This window comes from Dendrobates tinctorius, unplaced genomic scaffold (genome assembly GCF_039654945.1).
Source record: "Dendrobates tinctorius isolate UK_male_01 unplaced genomic scaffold, ASM3965494v1 ptg000029l, whole genome shotgun sequence".
In the NCBI taxonomy this organism is placed as follows: Eukaryota; Metazoa; Chordata; class Amphibia; order Anura; family Dendrobatidae; genus Dendrobates; species Dendrobates tinctorius.
Genome location: NW_027361697.1, coordinates 36,191,663 through 36,212,827, shown reverse-complemented (window position 1 = coordinate 36,212,827; position 21,165 = coordinate 36,191,663). Strand labels below are relative to the sequence as shown.

The 21,165-nt window shown below is 46.0% G+C and overlaps 2 protein-coding genes across 2 annotated transcripts in view; both read left to right on the top strand.

Moving 5' to 3' along the window:
• LOC141085937 (flavin-containing monooxygenase 5-like) overlaps window positions 1-13,397 on the top strand; it is a 37,648-nt gene extending 24,251 nt beyond the window's left edge. Inside the window, exons 5-8 of the mRNA XM_073571596.1 lie at window positions 4,441-4,637; window positions 5,394-5,749; window positions 5,839-5,911; window positions 11,936-13,397. Coding sequence (XP_073427697.1) covers window positions 4,441-4,637; window positions 5,394-5,749; window positions 5,839-5,911; window positions 11,936-12,281 — 972 coding nt within the window. The 3' untranslated portion in view covers window positions 12,282-13,397. The remainder of the gene's footprint in view (window positions 1-4,440; window positions 4,638-5,393; window positions 5,750-5,838; window positions 5,912-11,935) is intronic.
• A 4,857-nt stretch (window positions 13,398-18,254) lies between these two features.
• On the top strand, window positions 18,255-18,682 carry LOC141085938 (histone H2B 1.1-like). Its single transcript, XM_073571598.1, has one exon. It carries the CDS (start codon window positions 18,302-18,304, stop codon window positions 18,680-18,682), a length of 381 nt encoding a protein of 126 aa, XP_073427699.1. The 5' UTR covers window positions 18,255-18,301.
• The last annotated feature ends 2,483 nt before the right edge of the window (window positions 18,683-21,165 follow it).

The following is a 21,165-nucleotide window of genomic DNA, read 5'->3' as shown; positions in this document are numbered from 1 at the left end:
TGTGTGGCTGAGCCCTCTGACTATAGATGAGTACTCGCCATTGGGGCATGCCATGCAGAAAGACAGATGGCAGCCAGTGAGCGCTCGCTCAGTCTGGGGGAAGTGTTCATTTGCCAGCATCACTCCCTGCATGACACGCTTTTTTTTTTTTTTTTTTTTTTTTATCATCCCTGCATTCTGCATGCCGCACATGACTTACAGGAGGGAGAGAGGCCCTCTCACTCCCATCTGTAATCTTGACTCTAACCCCATAGCAGCACATTTTGCTGCTATCGGCTGCCTGTAAGGGCCCCCCTCCATCTTCAGGCCCCAGTGCAGTTTCACCAGTGGTATGTCTGCCCCTGACAATGTTCAAGGTCTAAGGTCAACCTTGGCCTAATCGGGAGGGGGGGAAACACTGTATTTGGCAGGAACAGTATCTAGGGCACCCTTGCAGTTTTCCAGGCCTTGACAGCATGTTTTCTGGGCTGCTCTAGTGTTGGCCAGACCCCATTTCATCCTCCCATCCAGTACAGTGTGCAAGAACCAACAGCCCTGCTCACTCATGTCCCCCAATCACTAGCTTAGGTGAGTCTCTAATCTCATATTCTCTGGGAATCTTCAAGGAACTGCCAGTCAAGCACCAATCTGGTAGTGTGTGGGTTGGTTCTTCAGTCTGGCATTGTCTGAATCCCAGGCCTTGATTGGAGATGTCTGCCTCACAATATCCCTCCTGACTTGCCTTCCAGGCTCATCTCTCAGGCCTGGTTTGGCCCTGGCCACAGCTTTCCACTGGAGCGGGGCAAGGAGCTTCCTCAGGGCATCTATAGCTCTGACACTTGTGGTGATGGTGACTGAAAGCCCAGCTCATGGGCATACAACCTACCCTGGTACCAACTCCCTTTTCTCAGCCTGACCAAGCTATTTAGCTCTAACCACTGATACAGGCCACTTGACTTGGTGGAGTTTTTTTTTTTTTTTTTTCTTTCTCTTGGTGCCGAATATGCATTGTTCACTTAGTTACTCAGTCTCTCTTGTCCATCTCTGCACCAGCATAGTACAATATTGTACTATCAAATTGAATGGGTAATGCAGTGCCTTGTAAGTTGCCAAGTAACAAATTTCACACTGCTTGGTCAATATTGACTTTTTGTGATCCCTGCTTCCAATAGGCAGCACTAGAGTTCTAGTCCTCTTCCTCCCTGAAGAGACAATTTACATATTTAATTATTTAATTTCCCAGAGGAGCATGCATGGCCTACAAGTCTCCTCACTCTGACATGCCAAGCTTGTCACGCTCCACCAGAAACTTTACCCCTTAGACCACACCGTTAACTGAACACTTTCAAAGAGCAAATGTGTGTGAATCTTTAGGTTTAGAAACCTAGCCTGTTATAGTATGTTCACATGTGGTGTTTTTTTTTTTTTTTTTTTTTTTTCCACATGGTTTTCAAGGTAAAAGCAAAGGAGATTTCTAAAATGTAATGCCCATCCGGCTCTCCTCCTATGCACTTATTATTGCAGAAGCAAATGCTCAAGTTACAGCCAGAAAAATGCTAAATAAATTATACATTTTTATTACCGTACTTAAATGTTAGAAAACTAACATTTTCCAATTTAAAAATGCTTTAAGGCCACCTTCACATGGAGCTTTTTTTATACAAAATAAGTTACTTTTTAAAATACCAATAAAAGATAAGATTTCTAAAATCTTACAAACAAACTTGCGGAGATTTATTTTGTAACTGAACTTTAACAGTCACCAAAAGTTTTTTGCAGCATTTTCTAACAATGTACAGTAGACACAGCACACTTGCAATACACACCGCAAAAGTGGGAAAACTCTGCAAAACATGCGCCTTTTTTTTTTTCCCCACTGCAGAAAAGGCCTAAACACTGAACATTGAGGAAAAAAATTTCAAAATTTAGTTAGCTCACCCTTCTGTGAAGTCTTCATTAGGCAGCTGGCACTCAGCACAGATCCATAGAGCAAACGTACTTGGGAAGAAAAAAGTGCATAGATCGCAGACTAAGGCTACTTTCAGACTTCAGTTTTTAAGCATCAGGCGCGATGCGGCGAAAAATGTAAAAGCTGGCGCCAGTTGCCACTGGATCGGCTTTCCCCCATAGACTAGCATTATCGCCGCATTGCGCCTGATGGGCATGCGCCGTGTCCGGCTTTTGCCGGATACAGCAAAAAATGCCTGTCCGGCGTCTGCAAAAAACGTTCCCTGCAACGTTTTGACAGCGCCGGACCACTTTTTTTCCACTGCGCATGCCCGAAGACTCTCTCGCCGTCTCCGGCCTCAACAGATGATCCGGCGGGCTGCGGCTTCTACCGGATCAGGTTTGACAACTTTTCGATGCAGCCCGCCGGATTTCAAAATCTGAAGTCTGAAAGTAGCCTTAAATATAACCTTTAATCCATTAGGTTAAAACATGAATGGCACAGGATTGCCAGGCATGTAGAAAAACACTTCAGAAACAGATGACGCGTTTCGACATAAGTCTTCTGAAGACTGTTATGTCGAAACGCGTCATCTGTTTCTGAAGTTTTTCTACATGCCTGGCAATCCTGTGCCATTCATGTTTTAACCTAATGGTTTAAAGGTTATACTGAGTGAACATGGTTCAAATCCACATGGAAAAACTAACCCTCATGAAATTTCAGAAGTCTTATTTGCTGACTCTGTAAATGGCAGTGTTTTTACACAAGCGTGTGCTGTGCACTCTTTGCCAGGGGCAGACACATCATTGATGCTGTACAGAGACCCAAAAGTTAAAGGGGCCACCTCCTGAAGCAGGTGGAATTGTGCCTTATGAAAACCTATTAAATTTCACAGGTGCCCTCTTCTGTGTCCACCACTGTCCTTTAACCCCTTCACACCACAATCCTTTGGTTTTTTTTTTTTGCTTCCCAGAGCTAGAAGTTTCATTACTGTCAAAATGGCCATGTGAGGGCTTGTTTTGTTTTTTTCCAGGACAAGTTGTACTTCTGTTATCATATTGTGTATTGGAAAACGGTGAAAATTCTAAGTGCCGTGAAACTTCAAAAGTGCAATTCCACAACTTTGTTTTTAAACCTTGTTCACCAAATTCTAAAACTGACCTGCCATTATGATGCTGCAGGTCACGCAAGTTTATTGATACTAAACATGTCTAGTTTTTTTTTTTTTTTTTTCTCACCACTTAGGCTAGTTTCACATTTGCGTTTCAGGGCGCAGTGACGGCCTGCGCACGGCTGCCTCTAAGCCCCACCCCCTCCAATAGCTCCACCTCTGGGCGCATGACGCTGCATGCGTCCCCTATCTTTATCACTGAGGACGTAGGCCGTGCACAGTATGCGTTTTGGCGGCACCTGCATCGTTTTGACGGTGCCGACCAGCGCCAAACGCAACCTGTTGCGCTCGGCGCACCGTCAAAAGGATGCAGGTGCCGCCAAAACGCATACTGTGCACGGCCTGCGTCCTCAGTGATAAAGATAGGGGACGCATGCAGCGTCATGCGCCCAGAGGCGGAGCTATCAGAGGGGGCGTGGCAGGGGGCAAACGCAAATGTGCAATTTCTGGCCCGCCCTGTGTAGCTTTGTGGGTCCAGTCACTTACAGTAGCGCTAGCATGTTCTCGCCTGCTGCGTTATGGCTGAGACTTACCAGTGCTATAGCTAGCTGACAAGGACAACATCAGCCAAAACTGCTCATACATCTCGCTGGCGCTGTCTGTAACCAAACAGATCATGGTGTAAGCCTCATCGGCTGCAGCCATTTCAGTATGTATCTGGTCCTTAAACTTGTAGCAATTTCTAAACTACTTGCCCCTACACCTCACTAAAGCTACTGAACAATGATTGGACAGACTGACAAATATGGAAAAATATAAATGACGTGGCAGTGTCAAATCGAGAATCCACTTTAACAGAAGCACAACTCCAATCTCTAAAAACATGAGTTACAAAATGGAGCGGTGATCGTTGGATACATTACTGTGACTAGTTAATATCCAGTCAATCAGATGCAGGGGCTCTGTCACTGGTCCCGCCATCTTTTTTGAACCTTCCTAATGTTGCCATTGCAGCACCTGGAGGGTTAATGCACCAGAGTCAATACTTGGCGCTGTCCCAGCCTCGCCCCAGCTCTGACCGTGCATGATTATGCGCCCCATCTCCGCTAGGGCCAGACAGAACTCGCATGGTGGCTACCCTGAATGGGTGCACCACTTCTGTGAAGAGCATATTACCACCATATACCAAGAGACTTAATCTGACATTTTTGGCTTACATTTGTTTCATTATTGACTTTCTTTGTAGTATAACTAGTTGTTCACAGTTTATTTCAAGTTACTGTAAAACTGACTATGCTAATAGAAATATATCGCTCATGCACTGCTCCTGTGCATTGCGTCCACGTTCCTGCTTTACATATGATTTGAGTAAGCTTTGTAATTTGCTGCTCTTATTTTTCAGACTTTTCTCAGCACCCGGAGAGGAGCATGGCTCTTGAACCGTGTCTTTGATAGTGGCTTGCCCCTGGATGTTGTCCTCTTCAACAGATTCTATGCATTTCTTACTGATGCCTTCCCCTCCCTAGTAAACAACGTCTTGGAAAATAAAGTCAACAGCAGAGTCGACCATAGAAACTATGGTCTAAAACCTGAGCACAGGTGCGAACCTTTTTTGCTTTTCTTGTCGGATATAAGCATATTAAGGTGTAAAAAGTTAGAGTCCAACTTTGGAAAAAAATACAATCCCCATAGTTGTGGGTTTGTTTTTGCACGAAGAGTTGCTTATGAATGACAACATTCACTTTACCATATCTATTTTGGGGGGGGGGGGGGGGGACAAGAGAAATCCATGTCTGACAGATTGTCTTGAACCACCATTGTTCAAAGTTCTTGCCATCTAATCTGAGCAGCATAATAGACAGATTCCAGCAATGTCACTTACCGGGCTGCTTGCTGTGGTTTTGATGACATCACTGTTTAATCACAGGAGATCATTAAAGGACTACTGAGACTGCCAGTCAAGCATATTCATGATTTCTGTATAATCCATCACTGTTTGGCGACTTTATGCCTATGCAGTGTACAGGTGGCCTGTCAGTGTGGGCTCAAATGGTAGCTTTGCAGAAGATAAAATGGTAATGTTATCAACTTTACAGCAAGCAGACAAGCAAATGATGCATTGCTTGAATCTGGGACTGTGCCCCAACATGATGCTCATAGGATGGCAAAAACCTGCTGACAGGTTAGACATGGAAATGCTAGGTCCTCCAGACACAAATTGCTCTTATTAGCCACTCCTTTCTGGACCCTTGAAGGGGACCTGTATGAACTTTCTGAATAAAGTCCAGATTATGCATCTTGTTAAATATGTAGTTACAAGTCACTCAGTCCTATCTCTGCTTCTCAACCATGCAGGATTCTCAGCCAACATCCTACAATCAGTGATGATCTCCCCAATCGCATCATCTCTGGTAAAGTGCTGATGAAGACCAACATTAAGCAGATTCATCAGAGGGATGTTGAGTTTGAAGATGGATCAGTGGAGAAAGACATAGATGTTGTGATTTTTGCCACAGGATACAAATTCTTTTTTCCTTTTTTCGATGAATCTGTCATAAAGGTGGAAAAAAATCAAACCCCTTTATATAAAATGGTTTTTCCACCACACTTGGAAATGCCAACCCTAGCTTTCATTGGTTATGTACAACCAATTGGGGCTATAATGCCCGTTTCTGAGTTGCAGGCTCGCTGGGCAACTAGAGTCTTCAAAGGTAATTTTATAAATTCTAAACCACTGAGCTGGTCTACAATGTAGAGACTTGATTATTCATGTTTTGAAACACTTTTAATCTGCTTCTAGGTCAAAGTAAGTTGCCATCTGAGAGTGACATGAAGGCTGAAATCACAAAGCGAAGAGACCTCATGCAGAAGAGGTAGGCATTCTGTTGTATTAATATAGCTTAAGCCAAAACTAAACCAGCTGATTCATTATGCCCAAACACTCAGTTTACAATTTCAGGCTGGTATGATTTCCTCTAAAATATCATGGCATTTCAGAAGATCAACATTTAGGAGCCATCCAGGCACCATGCCACTTTTGTGAATGGTCCAAGAGGCTGGTCCCCAGTGGCTTTTATGACCTGATCAAATGACTAATGTACTGTACTAACAGCCAAGATATTATGTAACTGCCCTCTCCACTAGTATGTAAAATGGCACTTTATGTGGCTAGACACATGGGGGGGCACTCCTATCTGTAATGTGTCTAATGGAGATGAGCGAATGTGCTCCGGTAAGGTGTTATCAGGGCATTCTCATCTAAGTGTCTTCGGCGTGTTGTAGTTCTTCACAGTACAGAAGGGGTGGGGACCCTGCCCGCAAGGGCTCACAACTTAGTGTTAATCCCAGCACCTGCATGTCTCGTCTGTTAGGCAATCCCTGCATGTGCTGTGACTGTCGAACGGCCAGGAGACATGTAGGCATGGGGGCTCTAACAGTAATCGAGGATGCTTAAGTCACTGTTGGCACAAAAGCACGTTCGCTCCTCACTAGGGTCTAAAGTGCTTTCACATGCTAGAGGTGAGTGCCACGTCCTAATATCTTGGCTTGCCAATTATCATGTATTGTAGCTGTCCTGGATTGTTACAAGTTGTAGTCATAATTTTCTCCAACAAGTGGTAGAAATGGATGCGTTGGCAGGGCCTGCATGATTTCTTTAATCCATTTATATATTAACCACATGCATTGGGCATGGAGAAGCCACTGGCCTTCTTGGACCAGTCACCTGAGCAGTGAGATTCCTGGCCAGCTTTAAAATGCTGCACAGTTTCAGAGAATGCAATTTGAGTGAAACACAACTGCTTAAATTGACAGACCAATTGTCCTGCTTCAGGAAGCATGTACAGGCTGTTGGGTTCAATTTAATCTCTTCTAGTTGTACAGAATCTGTTTTGTAAAAGTTTACTTTATGAGATGAATACACTATTGAGCCAATTTAGCTAAAAATAGATATTCATCTCTGGCTACAGGACACTGCTTGGAGAAGGCAATGTCTGGGTCACATTGCTCTCACACTGCAATTGCTTCGCTTTCTCTACAGAAGCAGCTATCTGAGATGCATGAGGGGTGTTCACTAAAGATTTCCCCTGACCCACTTCCTGTGGACTGAGCAGTTGAACTTGGCACTGTGGTGGGGGCCCAGATTGGGGGGTGGTCCACTGCTTACCGCAACCAGACACGAGACTGAGGCAGATTTCAGTTACAACAGGTCCGAGTTTATTGGCCGTCCTCCTGACGACCATAGCCATACACCGCAGCACCTTCACAGCTCTCCGTATTCAGGCCTGGGTTCCTGTGACTTACTACTTCGTAGTGACGCTCCTCGCAGCTCTTTAGCTGGGGTTGCCCTAGGCCTATCTACCGCTAGCGCTTCACCAGTCCAAGGTCATTGTCAATTTGGTACTCCCGGGGCCTAGTCTGTACTGCGGTTCTTCGTGTCGAGGCCACCCCCCCTGACTTCTCTTCTTATCAGTCACGTGGTCGAGCTCTCCACCGTTGTCCGTTCTCCTTACTGATTCTTCTCCTCCTGGGACTGGAACCCACTCTTGTCCTATTTATCTCCCTCCTTGGGAAATCCCCTCCTGGGTTCCTACTTCCCCCATGACTAAGCATTTCCGTAGCCCTAAGCTGCTGTCAAGTCCTATTCTTGCGCTCCCCCTGCACTGCTTTTCCATTTTCCCCAGCTGTTTCCCTTCTGTAACTAACTACAAACATCCGTCTACAGTGCACCAACCGTCCCTTCTCCCTACAGACAAGTCCATCCGTCAGGTCACCTTCCCTACAGCAGTTATTAATCCTTCTCTACATAGGTACCACCTAGGGACACACGCTTCTCCCATCTCTTTAAGCAACTGTAAACACATCGCCTGTAGAAGTTTACAGGTCGATTTCTGAAGTCAATGTGGGGATCAGGTAATGAAGGCAAGGTCAGATTAAATACCATGTAAATGCCAAAGTGCATTATACCACCATGGGAATAGATTATAAAAGTACTGGCCAGTATATGTACAAAATCCCCCAGTGTTGAAACTGGACAAAATACAATTAAATATACATCACAAATAAATGCCCCAAGTGCTTACCCATAAGCGATATGAACCAAGACCAAAGCCCCTCACCACCTCTATTTTGAGAACTGGTGCAGGACTGGTTTGTGGCTAAAGTGAACTGGTCACCAGGTTAAGGGTGGTTTCACATTAGCATTTCATGCAGCAGCGTCGGCCTGCGCATGGCTGCAGCTAAGCCCTGCCGCACCTCCAGTAGCTCCTCCTAGGGGACGCAGGTTGCATGCAGCGTCATGCGCCCATATCTCTAGCACTGGGGACGCAGGCTGTGAGCAGGTATGCGTTTGGCGCATGCATCCTTTTGACAGTGTGCCAAACGCAACCTGTTGCATCTTGGTGTGCTCGGCGCACCATCAAAACGACGCATGCTGCCGCCAAACGCATGCCTGCGTCCCCAGTGCTAAAGATAGGGGTCGCATGCAGCGTCATGCGCCCATAGGCAGAGCTACCAGAGGGGGTGGGGCTTAGCGGCGTCCGTGCACAGGCCGACGCTGTTGCATGAAACGCTAATGTGAAACCACCCTTAGTGCTTCCAGGGTCTGGAAGAAAAGCTTCCTGTTGCCAGAAATCCCGTTTTAACTTCCAAACTGCAACAATGCTTTTTAGCACTGTCAAAAAAAACAAAGTTGCATACAAAATGTACATGTGCTTTCTATTAAAACAAATTAAAATTGACAAAATATTTCATGTTAAATGGGTGTTCTCATCTTTCCAAAGACTAACAAATATTTTTAAAATATTAACCTTTAACTTTTACTTATTTTTTTTTTTTTATTTGTTGGGTGACTTATGAATTTCACAATACCACATGTATATTTATAATACTGCTATAAAGTTACTTGTACAATGTTTTGGTCTTGACCAACATGGCAATGTACCCACATGAGAAACTGGGCATATATACACTCACTGGCCACTTTATTAGGTACACCTGTCCAACTGTGTGTTAAGACTTAATTTCTAATCAGCCAATCACATGGCGGCAACTCAGTGCATTTAGGCATGTAGACATGGTCAAGACAATCTCCTGCAGTTCAAACCGAGCATCAGTATGGGGAAGAAAGGTGATTTGAGTGCCTTTGAACGTGGCATGATTGTTGGTGCCAGAAGGGCTGGTCTGAGTATTTCAGAAACTGCTGATCTACTGGGATTTTCACGCACAACCATCTCTAGGGTTTACAGAGAATGGTCCGAAAAAGAAAAAAAATCCAGTGAGCGGCAGTTCTGTGGCCGGAAATGCCATGTTGATGTCAGAGGAGAATGGGCAGACTGGTTCGAGCTGATAGAAAGGCAACAGTGACTCAAATTGCCACCCGTTACAACCAAGGTAGGCAGAAGAGCATCTCTGAACGCACAGTGCGTCGAACTTTGAGGCAGATGGGCTACAGCAGCAGAAGACCACACCGGGTACCACTCCTCTCAGCTAAGAACAGGAAACTGAGGCTACAATTTGCACAAGCTCATCGAAATTGGACAGTAGAAGATTGGAAAAACGTTGCCTGGTCTGATGAGTCTCGATTTCTGCTGCGACATTCGGATGGTAGGGTCAGAATTTGGCGTAAACAACATGAAAGCATGGATCCATCCTGCCTTGTATCAACGGTTCAGGCTGGTGGTGGTGGTGTCATGGTGTGGGGAATTTTTTCTTGGCACTCTTTGGGCCCCTTGGTACCAATTGAGCATCGTTGCAACGCCACAGCCTACCTGAGTATTGTTGCTGACCATGTCCATCCCTTTATGACCACAATGTACCCAACATCTGATGGCTACTTTCAGCAGGATAATGCGCCATGTCATAAAGCTCGAATCATCTCAGATTGGTTTCTTGAACATGACAATGAGTTCACTGTACTCAAATGGCCTCCTCAGTCACCAGATCTCAATCCAATAGAGCATCTTTGGGATGTGGTGGAACGGGAGATTCGCATCAGGGATGTGCAGCCGACAAATCTGCGCCAACTGTGTGATGCCATCATGTCAATATGGTCCAAAATCTCTGAGGAATGCTTCCAGCACCTTGTTGAATCTCTGCCACGAAGAATTGAGGCAGTTCTGAAGGCAAAAGGGGGTCCAACCCGTTACTAGCATGGTGTACCTAATAAAGTGGCCAGTGAGTGTATATACACAGTGGGGAAAAAAAGTATTTAGTCAGTCAGCAATAGTGCAAGTTCCACCACTTAAAAATGAGAGGCGTCTGTAATTTACATCATGGGTAGACCTCAACTATGGGAGACAAACTGAGAAAAAAAAATCCAGAAAATCACATTGTCTTTTTTCATTTTATTTGCATATTATGGTGGAAAATAAGTATTTGGTCAGAAACAAAATTTCATCTCAATACTTTGTGATATATCCTTTGTTGGCAATGACAGAGGTCAAACGTTTTCTGTAAGTCTTCACAAGGTTGCCACACACTGTTGTTGGTATGTTGGCCCATTCCTCCATGCAGATCTCCTCTAGAGCAGTGATGTTTTTGGCTTTTCGCTTGGCAACACGGACTTTCAACTCCCTCCAAAGGTTTTCTATAGGGTTGAGATCTGGAGACTGGCTAGGCCACTCCAGGACCTTGAAATGCTTCTTACGAAGCCACTCCTTCGTTGCCCTGGCGGTGTGCTTTGGATCATTGTCATGTTGAAAGACCCAGCCACGTTTCATCATCAATGCCCTTGCTGATGGAAGGAGGTTTGCACTCAAAATCTCACGATACATGGCCCCATTCATTCTTTCATGTACCCGGATCAGTCGTCCTGGCCCCTTTGCAGAGAAACAGCCCCAAAGCATGATGTTTCCACCACCATGCTTTACAGTAGGTATGGTGTTTGATGGATGCAACTCAGTATTCTTTTTCATCCAAACACGACAAGTTGTGTTTCTACCAAACAGTTCCAGTTTGGTTTCATCAGACCATAGGACATTCTCCCAAAACTCCTCTGGATCATCCAAATGCTCTGTAGCAAACTTCAGACGGGCCCGGACATGTACAGGCTTAAGCAGTGGGACACGTCTGGCACTGCAGGATCTGAGTCCATGGTGGCGTAGTGTGTTACTTATGGTAGGCCTTGTTACATTGGTCCCAGCTCTCTGCAGTTCATTCACTAGGTCCCCCCGCGTGGTTCTGGGATTTTTGCTCACCGTTCTTGTGATCATTCTGACCCCACGGGGTGGGATTTTGCGTGGAGCACCAGATCGAGGGAGATTATCAGTGGTCTTGTATGTCTTCCATTTTCTAATTATTGCTCCCACAGTTGATTTCTTCACTCCAAGCTGGTTGGCTATTGCAGATTCAGTCTTCCCAGCCTGGTGCAGGGCTACAATTTTGTTTCTGGTGTCCTTTGACAGCTCTTTGGTCTTCACCATAGTGGAGTTTGGAGTCAGACTGTTTGAGGGTGTGCACAGGTGTCTTTTTATACTGATAACAAGTTTAAACAGGTGCCATTACTACAGGTAATGAGTGGAGGAAAGAGGAGACTCTTAAAGAAGAAGTTACAGGTCTGTGAGAGCCAGAAATCTTGATTGCTTGTTTCTGACCAAATACTTATTTTCCACCATAATATGCAAATAAAATGAAAAAAAAAAACAGACAATGTGATTTTCTGGATTTTTTTTTTTCTCAGTTTGTCTCCCATAGTTGAGGTCTACCTATGATGTAAATTACAGACGCCTCTCATCTTTTTAAGTGGTGGAACTTGCACTATTGCTGACTGACTAAATACTTTTTTTCCCCACTGTGTATTTATACAAAATTTATGGCTCTTGCCCATTTCCCTCTTGTGTACTGTCCCGATTAACGATAAATGGCAGTCTTTGACTGATCTGCCCTGTGTCTCTTTACAGGTATGTTGCAAGTCCGCGTCACACCATTCAAGTGGACTATGTGAATTATATGGATGAAGTGGCAGTAGAGATCGGTTGTAGGCCAGATCTGAGTAGGATGTTTCTATCCGACCCTAAGCTGGCCTGGGAGTTGTTCTTCGGACCTTGCACTCCATGCCAGTATCGCCTGACTGGGCCTGGGAAGTGGAATGATGCCAGAAAAACCATTTTAACCCAGTATGACCGTATCTACAAACCAATGTACACACGAAGCACAAGTAGCAGCTACTCTCATGATTATTTTTACTTGTTTTTTAAGATTATTGGATTCTTGCTAATTTTTGCTTCAATATACACTGCACTGTAAATGTATTTGCATTGGGTAGACTGCTCCAACTAGGAGTACTGGCTGAATGAGATTACCTTTAACATTAACTACTGATTATTTGTAGATTTAAGGGATATTCCTAACACATGGTTTACATTTTAAAGCATTTGAAAAAAAAAAAAAAAAAAATCCAAGACCTCTGGTTGCAGTAATTCAATATAATCTCTAGGTTGGGGCTACACGGCAACTTTGGCCATGTCCTTCTACCATGCAGCCAAAGTTTGTTAGGTGTTGCTGCTACATCTCAGCACAATACAAAGTGAATGGGTTTTGACGGTGACCCTAAATGTACGGAGACTACAACAAGTCAAAGTCCAACTGCGTCAGATTTTTGAGGATAAATCTGTCCCGCTCCTGCGATGGACACAAAGGTCTGACTCACTGCTAGATGCAGGTCATTGAATTATAGCAACTAGAGATATGGAAAATGGTGAATAGCTACAGAACATACTACAAAAATATTATTATCCTAGAACAAAAAATGTTTGCTACAAACAGAATATAACCACTAATAAATAAAAAAACAATTGTGCTTTAAAGGAGATCCAGCTCACAAGCAAATGTTGGTTAAATGCGACGTGAGTAAAACCTGCTACGCTCTGGCTTATAGGACACTGTATCATGTAGCATTTGCTCCTTCATGTAATTTAGGTGATCATTCTGACACTTGTGCCACATTATCACATATTTTAATGAAGACATTACGCTAAGTTCCCACATTGCACAGTGGTGATATGTAGCATGTCAAACTCTCCAAAACAAACAAATGCAGCATGTTCCAGCAAAGTAGATGGGATCCATGGAAATCTCATGTCCACTGTGCTTACCAGGTAGTGAAGTATCAAACGGAAGCATTTAAAACCTGAAGCTTTAAAAGACAACACCATGTAGTCAAGCGCATGTAAAAAATAAAAACCTCTGAAAAATGCAACCTAATGGATGCAGAATCTGTAGCTTCAAATGCTCAATACTCACCATGGGGATGTGACCTTAAGCTAGATTTTTACAATATTGATGCAATGCTATTATGAATAGTTTTAACTTCTGGTACTGCGTGAGTTCTGTGCAAACATAATAAAATACTTATTTGCATAACATGCTGTTTGGCTTTATATTTTGATCTCTTGGGTGGGGGGGTAAACTTGTGGAAACTGCCTAACACCTATAGTGTATGTAAATGGTTAAATTCTGAATAGTGTAGTAGTGAGAAACCTTGCAATTTACTTGACTGCATATGGCTTACCTGCCATCTCCCCTAGGCACCAACCCACATAGGGAAAAAATGCCACCCCCTTCAAAATAAAAACACTACACATTAAATTCTTTTTGTATAATATTGGCCACAGCGGCCAGTTTATTAACAAACATTTTAAACTATAAATATTGCTATGTAATTTTATATGCAGAATCATGAGGGGAGGGTTCTTGAGCTCCCGAAAGATCTGGCTTAATTTGGCAAACCTAAAAACTTCAACCACCACTTTACCCTCAGCCATACACCACCAGCTCAAGGGCACCATACATCCCATTCTGGAAAGACTAACCACCAACCAGCTTCCAGGGTAAAAACCCCATCCAGAGCCCATAACCAAATGCCAGATCAACCCACACAATTTTAAATGTCTGGAATTTTACTTATAATTCCTTCTCTGCTGAATCGGCATCAACTCCAAGAACCCCACCCCCTGCCAACCACAAACAGCCCTGACCACCTCAGACTCGTTGGTGCCCACAAATCAATTCCAATCTCTTTTAAATGCACCCCGTCCTCACTCCAAATTCCCAACCCCCGTTTCCAAATCGAAGTGCCTTACACTGATACCCCCTTCCTAGAAATGAAACCCGTCACAGACCTATTCAACTTCACCCTAGCCCTATTAATACGTTTTAACGATCGGGGCGCCCTCAGTTTGTCAGGGAACATCAGACCAAACAGCCAACACTTCAGGAAACTACATCCACAACCTGCAAATGTCCCTGATCAGCTCCCTCACTGGTTTGACGCCCAAATCAAAAACCTGCTCCAGACCATCCCGCAAAATCCCAACCACCAAAACAAAACCTGATCCCTGCTAAAACCTAACTGCCTACCATTCAGCCTCACGTCCACCCAAAGTGCCCCCAAAACACAAACAAGTGTCTGAAAATCCACTCCAAATATGGATCCCGACCTGAAATGCATAACAAACTGTTAATCATCCCCCACTTTTTCATTGCCCAATTCCATTAGTGGGGCATGTATGTTAAGTAGCAGCCTGAGGTCCACTGGCCTATCTGCTTGATCACATCTGCACCCAAGCCAAGACTATCAGCCTCTGAAGCAGCCCCAATCCTGAACAAATGCAACCTGTACCTGTCTAGTGGAAGGCTGAGCTTGGCTAACCCCTTGTTTAAAAATTGCAATAAACTGAAAGCGAGATAAAAATGTCCCACCCTCATGACACAACAGGCCCACCAGACTCCAATACGCTTCCAAACACCTTTGTGGGCAAATCATGGACCTCTCAACTCTACCAAATACCACATGCTTACCTTTTCCCACCTGTGATCCGTTTTGGAACGTCAAATCCAAAACGCAATGCCCCCGCCCAAAATTCCACACCTTCTGCTACCTGCCTGTCCCTACTGTGGGACACTAACTTGCTTATCCGCATTGCCAAAGAAAAAGCCAACTTAAACATCGCTGTCTCAAAATTAGAGCAATAGATCCTCTCCAGGACTCCACCTAACCATTTGAGCACACTAAATGAGGTCTTACCTTTACAAAAACCCTTTAACGCCTGTTTTACCAAGAAACTTTGTTGCATCAACTGAGCCCTCCAATTTAAAACCAAAAGCAAGACCAGCCAGAAATTTACCAACTTTAGAAACAGACCATCCCATATCCGCTGCCCTGCCAACCAAAAATAACCACTAAAGCCTTATCTTCCTCAGACCCTAACGCTCCCCATTGTAATACCCAACTTTGCCATATTTGCCACAATGCTTCATATGACGCCCAGGTCTGGCTTGTAACCGATGCGCGAAGCAACCTTCCTGCTTGTCCGTAATCATCTGTCACAAGTACAAAGGGCATTCCACTCCTAAGGCCTCCATGCCAGGGGCCAGTTCCCAGAAATGCTCCCACTGCAAACGAGAAAGCATCTGCTAGAGTTTCACACCTGGCACATGCACCGCAGAAATCCAAGCATTCAATTCCAGACACCGTAAAACGAGTTCTCACCAACTTAATCACCGGGGGAGAAGAAGCAGACAGGGTGTTGATCACGGACACCACTCATATTGTCACAAAGAAATCTAACTGTGGTTTGCAAACCTTTCACCCCCAAATCAAAACTGCCACAACAATGGGGAACAATTCCAACAACACGAGGTTTCTCATGAAACCCCTGATGCTACCAATCTTGCCATCTCCCAACACTCCACTCATCTCCGCAATAGGCCCCATAACCGACACTGCCCGCTGCGTCCGTGTAAATCTCAATCAACATTATTAACAATCTGCTGCTGTATCAAAGAATGACCATTGTACATTACCAAACACTGCCACACAAGCAAATCTTCATGCTGAGAAACAATCACCCCTTCCATTGGTAAAAACAAATCAGGCCAGCCATTCTGCCCAATTCTACCTTTTTTCCAATTTGACATGGACTACCTTCTCGTGCAAGTCAGCCGATCTCAAATTCTTAACCGAAAAGGGGACTGTGGTTAGGGGGAGAGATTCTGAAACCATCAGTAAAACCATTCCAAATGACTGCGGCCTTGTCCTGATCTGGATACCTACTTAGAAAGGGGGCCATCCTTTGAAGTTTCACCGGCGTCACCCCCTTGACTGGCACCCACTGTTCGTTTCCCTTGCTTTATTGAAACATTTGGAAGCCCAATGTGAACTTCCATTGCAGTGGGTGCATACGTGTTTAAATCTACAGGTATTACCATGTTTACACTAGCCCTCATTGAATTGCCAGCATGTCCCTGTTAGGTTTTTTTTTTTTTTTTTTGTTTTTTCCCCCGTTTGCTCCTTGTGACCCCTGCCAACTGCTTCCGTGGCCTGCCTGCTGCTTTTCGCTGCCTCTGCTCCCATGAAAGGACTGCCTGTACCTGACCGGAGCCTTCACCTTTTAACCAGAGCCCAAAATCTTTCTGGTCCCACCTAGTCTCAGGCCGAACCGCCTTCCTCTCCCTAAATTGCTCAGCGTAGCGCAGCCAGGCCTGCCCTCCATAGGTACGGTGCGCCTCACCAATCGCATCAAGATAACAAAATAAGCCGGAACAATTCTCCGGGGACTTTTCTCCTATTACACTCGCTAGGATCGCAAACACTTGCAACCAATTAACGAAAGTCTGTGGAATCGGCTGCCACCTCCTCTTTTCTTCCTCCTTTTTGCTGTCATCACTCTTTCCCTTATCCAAATTAAACTTTTCCAAGGGAAGGAGGGAGAAAATCTCCACACACTTGTCCCACCAAATCTTTTCTTTCTTTTATTTTTTTATTTTTTTTTTAATGCACCCCCAAGGGTCCCTCAGAGGAAAAGGTGAGGTATACATGTGCAAAATCATCCAGTTCTACAGAATCCCCTTTATCTTTTTCCGTCTGCACTGACAGGGATACGCCAGGAAGCGGTACCTGCTCCCCCCACAAGCCTCAATGGTTTGGCCGCCATCTGAGACTCGAACCCTAACCCTGGGAGCCATGCCCCTACCAGTGACGCCCCGGCCCTGCTCGCTGCCCCACCCTCCAATCTTTTCAAAACTTGCGACATACTAGGAAAAATGTCCTGAATATCTGGCCCTACCATCCCACTGGATCCCCCGACCCCCGTTCAACCAACCCTAATGCCTGACTCCCTTCACATACACCTGACACAACCCCTGCGGGCAACAAGCCAGACCGACTCATACTTGCAGAGCTGCGCCGAGGCCTGTGTCCCTGCAGCCGGACGTCCCGAATACTGTCGCTCTCCGTTCACGTTGAGATCACTGCCGGACTCAGTCTTCTGCACCACTTCGCTGCCCCTGGCCTCCTCATCACCAGGGGGACCGGAGCACATGCAGCGTGTCGAACCACTGACTGCAGCCTCGATCTTGCCTGCTCGCTGGATCCACCAGCCCAGTCTGATGACCATCCCAGGGCCCTGCCAGGCAGAGCGCCATCACCGCCCACCGCTCCTCTCCTACTCCTGACTGTCCGGGCCCAGCAGCAGCGCATTCCACTGCTGCTGCCTACCCGCTGTGATCTTCCACCGAATGCTCCTCCTAGCCAGTCCCCGCTATTGGCCCCTTCGGGGGCGCCAGCCGCGCACTCATCGCCCGCGGTCTTGTCCATTGCGGTGACCGCCTGTGACCTCAGCCCCCGCTGCCGAATCCAGCTGAGGCCGGGAGTCCACATCACCCCAGGGTGTGCCGCGGGCCATAGATGCCACATGCTCTTCTCTGACAGGCTGCACTTCCTGTGTGGCCTGGACTTCCGGTGCAGCCCTCTTTCTGGAGTCGCGTCACCATCCTGCGCTGGCCGGCCAGGAGGATTCCTGCCAGAGGGGGCACAACGGGGGAAGTCTCGCTGCTGCACCCCGCCTCCGCAGGGTCCCTGGAGGGGCTCCGAAGCCTGCGCGTCTCCACCTCTGGTGACAGTCTCTCGAGGGGACTTGTCCTCCTACCCTTGCTGGGAATGTCCCGGTACTGTCCAGAAGAGAGGAAAGCTGTTCCTCTAGCCCACCCCCCTCTTATGGACCGGGCAATGTGGAGCGCCCCGCTGGGCCTGGGGGTACTCTGTACAGGGCCCGTTGACTTCCATGGGGGGCGGTGTCACAGCGGCAGTGACCCGGTCCTTGGCCCAGAGGCATACAGTAAATGGAATAGGGGAAAGTTGTGTAGTATTTATGTGGTAAAAATGAAAATAAAGTTATTAGATGGTGAAATACAATGATATTCACATCTGTTTATTTATCTTCATCATTATTCTCTTTCTCCAGTGAAGAGAACATTCTGCTCTCATCATGCCTGATCCTGCCAAGTCTGCACCAGCGGCCAAGAAGGGCTCCAAGAAAGCCGTGACCAAGACTCAGAAGAAGGATGGAAAGAAGCGGAGGAAGAGCAGGAAGGAGAGCTATGCCATCTATGTGTACAAGGTGCTGAAGCAGGTCCACCCCGACACCGGCATCTCCTCGAAGGCCATGGGCATCATGAACTCCTTCGTCAATGACATCTTTGAGCGCATCGCAGGGGAAGCCTCCCGCCTGGCTCACTACAACAAGCGCTCCACCATCACCTCCCGGGAGATCCAGACCGCTGTGCGCCTGCTGCTGCCCGGAGAGCTGGCCAAGCACGCCGTGTCCGAGGGCACCAAGGCCGTCACCAAGTACACCAGCGCCAAGTGATCTGTTCTGTGCTCTGCACTCCGCCAGGGGCAGGCGCACTCTTCCTGGCAGCCTTCGTGGCCAGCTGCTTGCGAGGAGCCTTCCCTCCGGTGGATTTGCGGGCGGTCTGCTTGGTCCTGGCCATAGCTCAATTTAGAGGTGAACAGATGTGAATAGTGTCATTATATGTCATAGTGTTGTGGGTGCAGAGCACAGAGCAGATCACTTGGCGCTGGTGTACTTGGTGACGGCCTTGGTGCCCTCGGACACGGCGTGCTTGGCCAGCTCTCCGGGCAGCAGCAGGCGCACAGCGGTCTGGATCTCCCGGGAGGTGATGGTGGAGCGCTTGTTCTAGTGAGCCAGGCGGGAGGCTTCCCCTGCGATGCGCTCAAAGATGTCATTGACAAAGGAGTTCATGATGCCCATGGCCTTGGAGGAGATGCCGGTGTTGGGGTGGACCTGCTTCAGCACCTTGTACACATAGATGGCGTAGCTCTCCTTCCTGCTCTTCCTCCGCTTCTTTCCATCCTTCTTCTGAGTCTTGGTCACAGCTTTCTTGGAGCCCTTCTTGGCCGCTGGTGCAGACTTGGCAGGATCAGGCATGATAGCAGAATGTTCTCTTCACTGGAGAGAGAATAATTAGTTTATCTGGGTGATAAACACTACAAAATGGAGGAACTGAACTTACTTTGTAACATGAGATCTGATATGGCCAATTCAGCTGCTCTTTGTTTTATTGAGACCTGGTTGAATGAGACCATCCCTGATTGTAGTCTGGATCTACCTGGTTTTGTTATCTACAGAGCTGACCGTGATTGTGTAGCTTCAGGTAAACAAAGGGGGGGTGGGGTATGTCTCTACATCAACACTAGCTGGTGCTGTGATGTTAACATACTGGGAAAAGGTTGCTCTCCAGATCTAGAGTACCTTGCACTCAATTGTAGACCATTTTACTCTCCAAGAGAGTTTTCATCTATGGTTCTGGTTGCAGTATATATTCCCCCCCAAGCATCTGTTAAAGCTGCTATTGGTGAATTAGCATGCAAAATATCAGAATGGGAGAAAGGATCTCCAGAAGCATTTGTGATTGTAATGGGGGACTTTAACAAAGGAAAATTCAACCTGGATCTCCCCAAATTTACTCAACATATAAACTGCTTCACGAGAGAGAAAAATACGCTTGATCACTGCTATACAGTCATAAAAGGGGCCTACAGGGCAGTGAGGAGAGCAGCAGTGGGCTTTTCAGATCATTGTCTAATTCATTTAATTCCAGCCTACAGGCAAAGGTTGAAAACATCCAAACCTACAGTTTATACAAAGAAGACATGGTCTGAGGAGGCAAAATTGCAACTACAAGCATGCTTTGAATGCACGGACTGGGAGGTATTCCAGGAAACATGCTCGGGTCTGGATGAATGGGTTGATGCAGTGTCCTCATATATCCGTTTTTGTGGAGACACGTTTATTCCATCCAAATCTGTCCACTTTCGGGGAAACAACAAGCCGTGGTTTACAAATAAAGTCAGGTTGATCCGTAAGAGAAAAGAGGAGGCTTATAAAGCAGGCGATATTACTGAATTCAAGAAACTTAGGAACTCGCTATCTAAAGAGATCAAGTTAGCCAAACACGAGTATGCAAAGATTCTGGAGGAAAGGTTCTCATCAAAAGATAATAGATCTGCATGGAGAGGATTAAGAGGTCACCAATTATAAAAGCCACCCCACTATAGTGAACCCCAGCAGAAGTCTGGCAGCAGAGTTAAATGAATTCTACTGCAGATTTGAGGCAAGCTCTACACACAGTGGCTATTCATCTCTAAGCTCCTCAGTCTGTTCATATAAAGATCATTCATTGTGCAACACCCAAGTAGTGATCTCCGAGGCAGAGGTGATACGCATCCTGAAGGGACTTAAGGTCAAAAAGGCACCTGGCCCTGATGGTGTATCTCCAATGTGTCTGAAAGTATGTGCTACCCAGCTTGCCCCTATACTGACAAATATATACAATGTGTCACTGAAAGAGTGCGTTGTACCTCAGTGTTGGAAAAATTCCACAATTATCCCTGTCCCCAAGAAAGTGGGATCCTCTGAGTTGAACGACTATAGACCAGTAGCACTCACATCTGTAGCTATGAAAGTCTTCGAAAGAATTATGATGTCCCACCTGATAAAATTCACGCAGAAGCTATGGGACCCGCTTCAGTTTGCCTATAAGGAGAATCGTTCGGCAAACGACACTGTCAATCTGGCACTGAAGTACATTTTGGATCATACAGATGAACTGCACTCATATGTCCGGATTCTTTTCATGGACTTTAGCTCAGCGTTCAATACCATTGATCCGAATTTACTTCATAAGAAAATGGTAGCTCTTGGAGTCCCTCTTAACTTATGCTTGTGGATTTATAACTTCCTGACAGCCAGGATACAGAGTGTAAAAGTTGGACCATTCACTTCGGACACCTTGGTCACAAACATCGGGGCACCTCAGGGGTGTGTTT

What these genes read in the sequence shown, in the direction of transcription:
- LOC141085938 (XM_073571598.1), top strand. Translation starts at nt 18,302, where the DNA reads ATGCCTGATCCTGCCAAGTCTGCACCAGCGGCCAAGAAGGGCTCCAAG.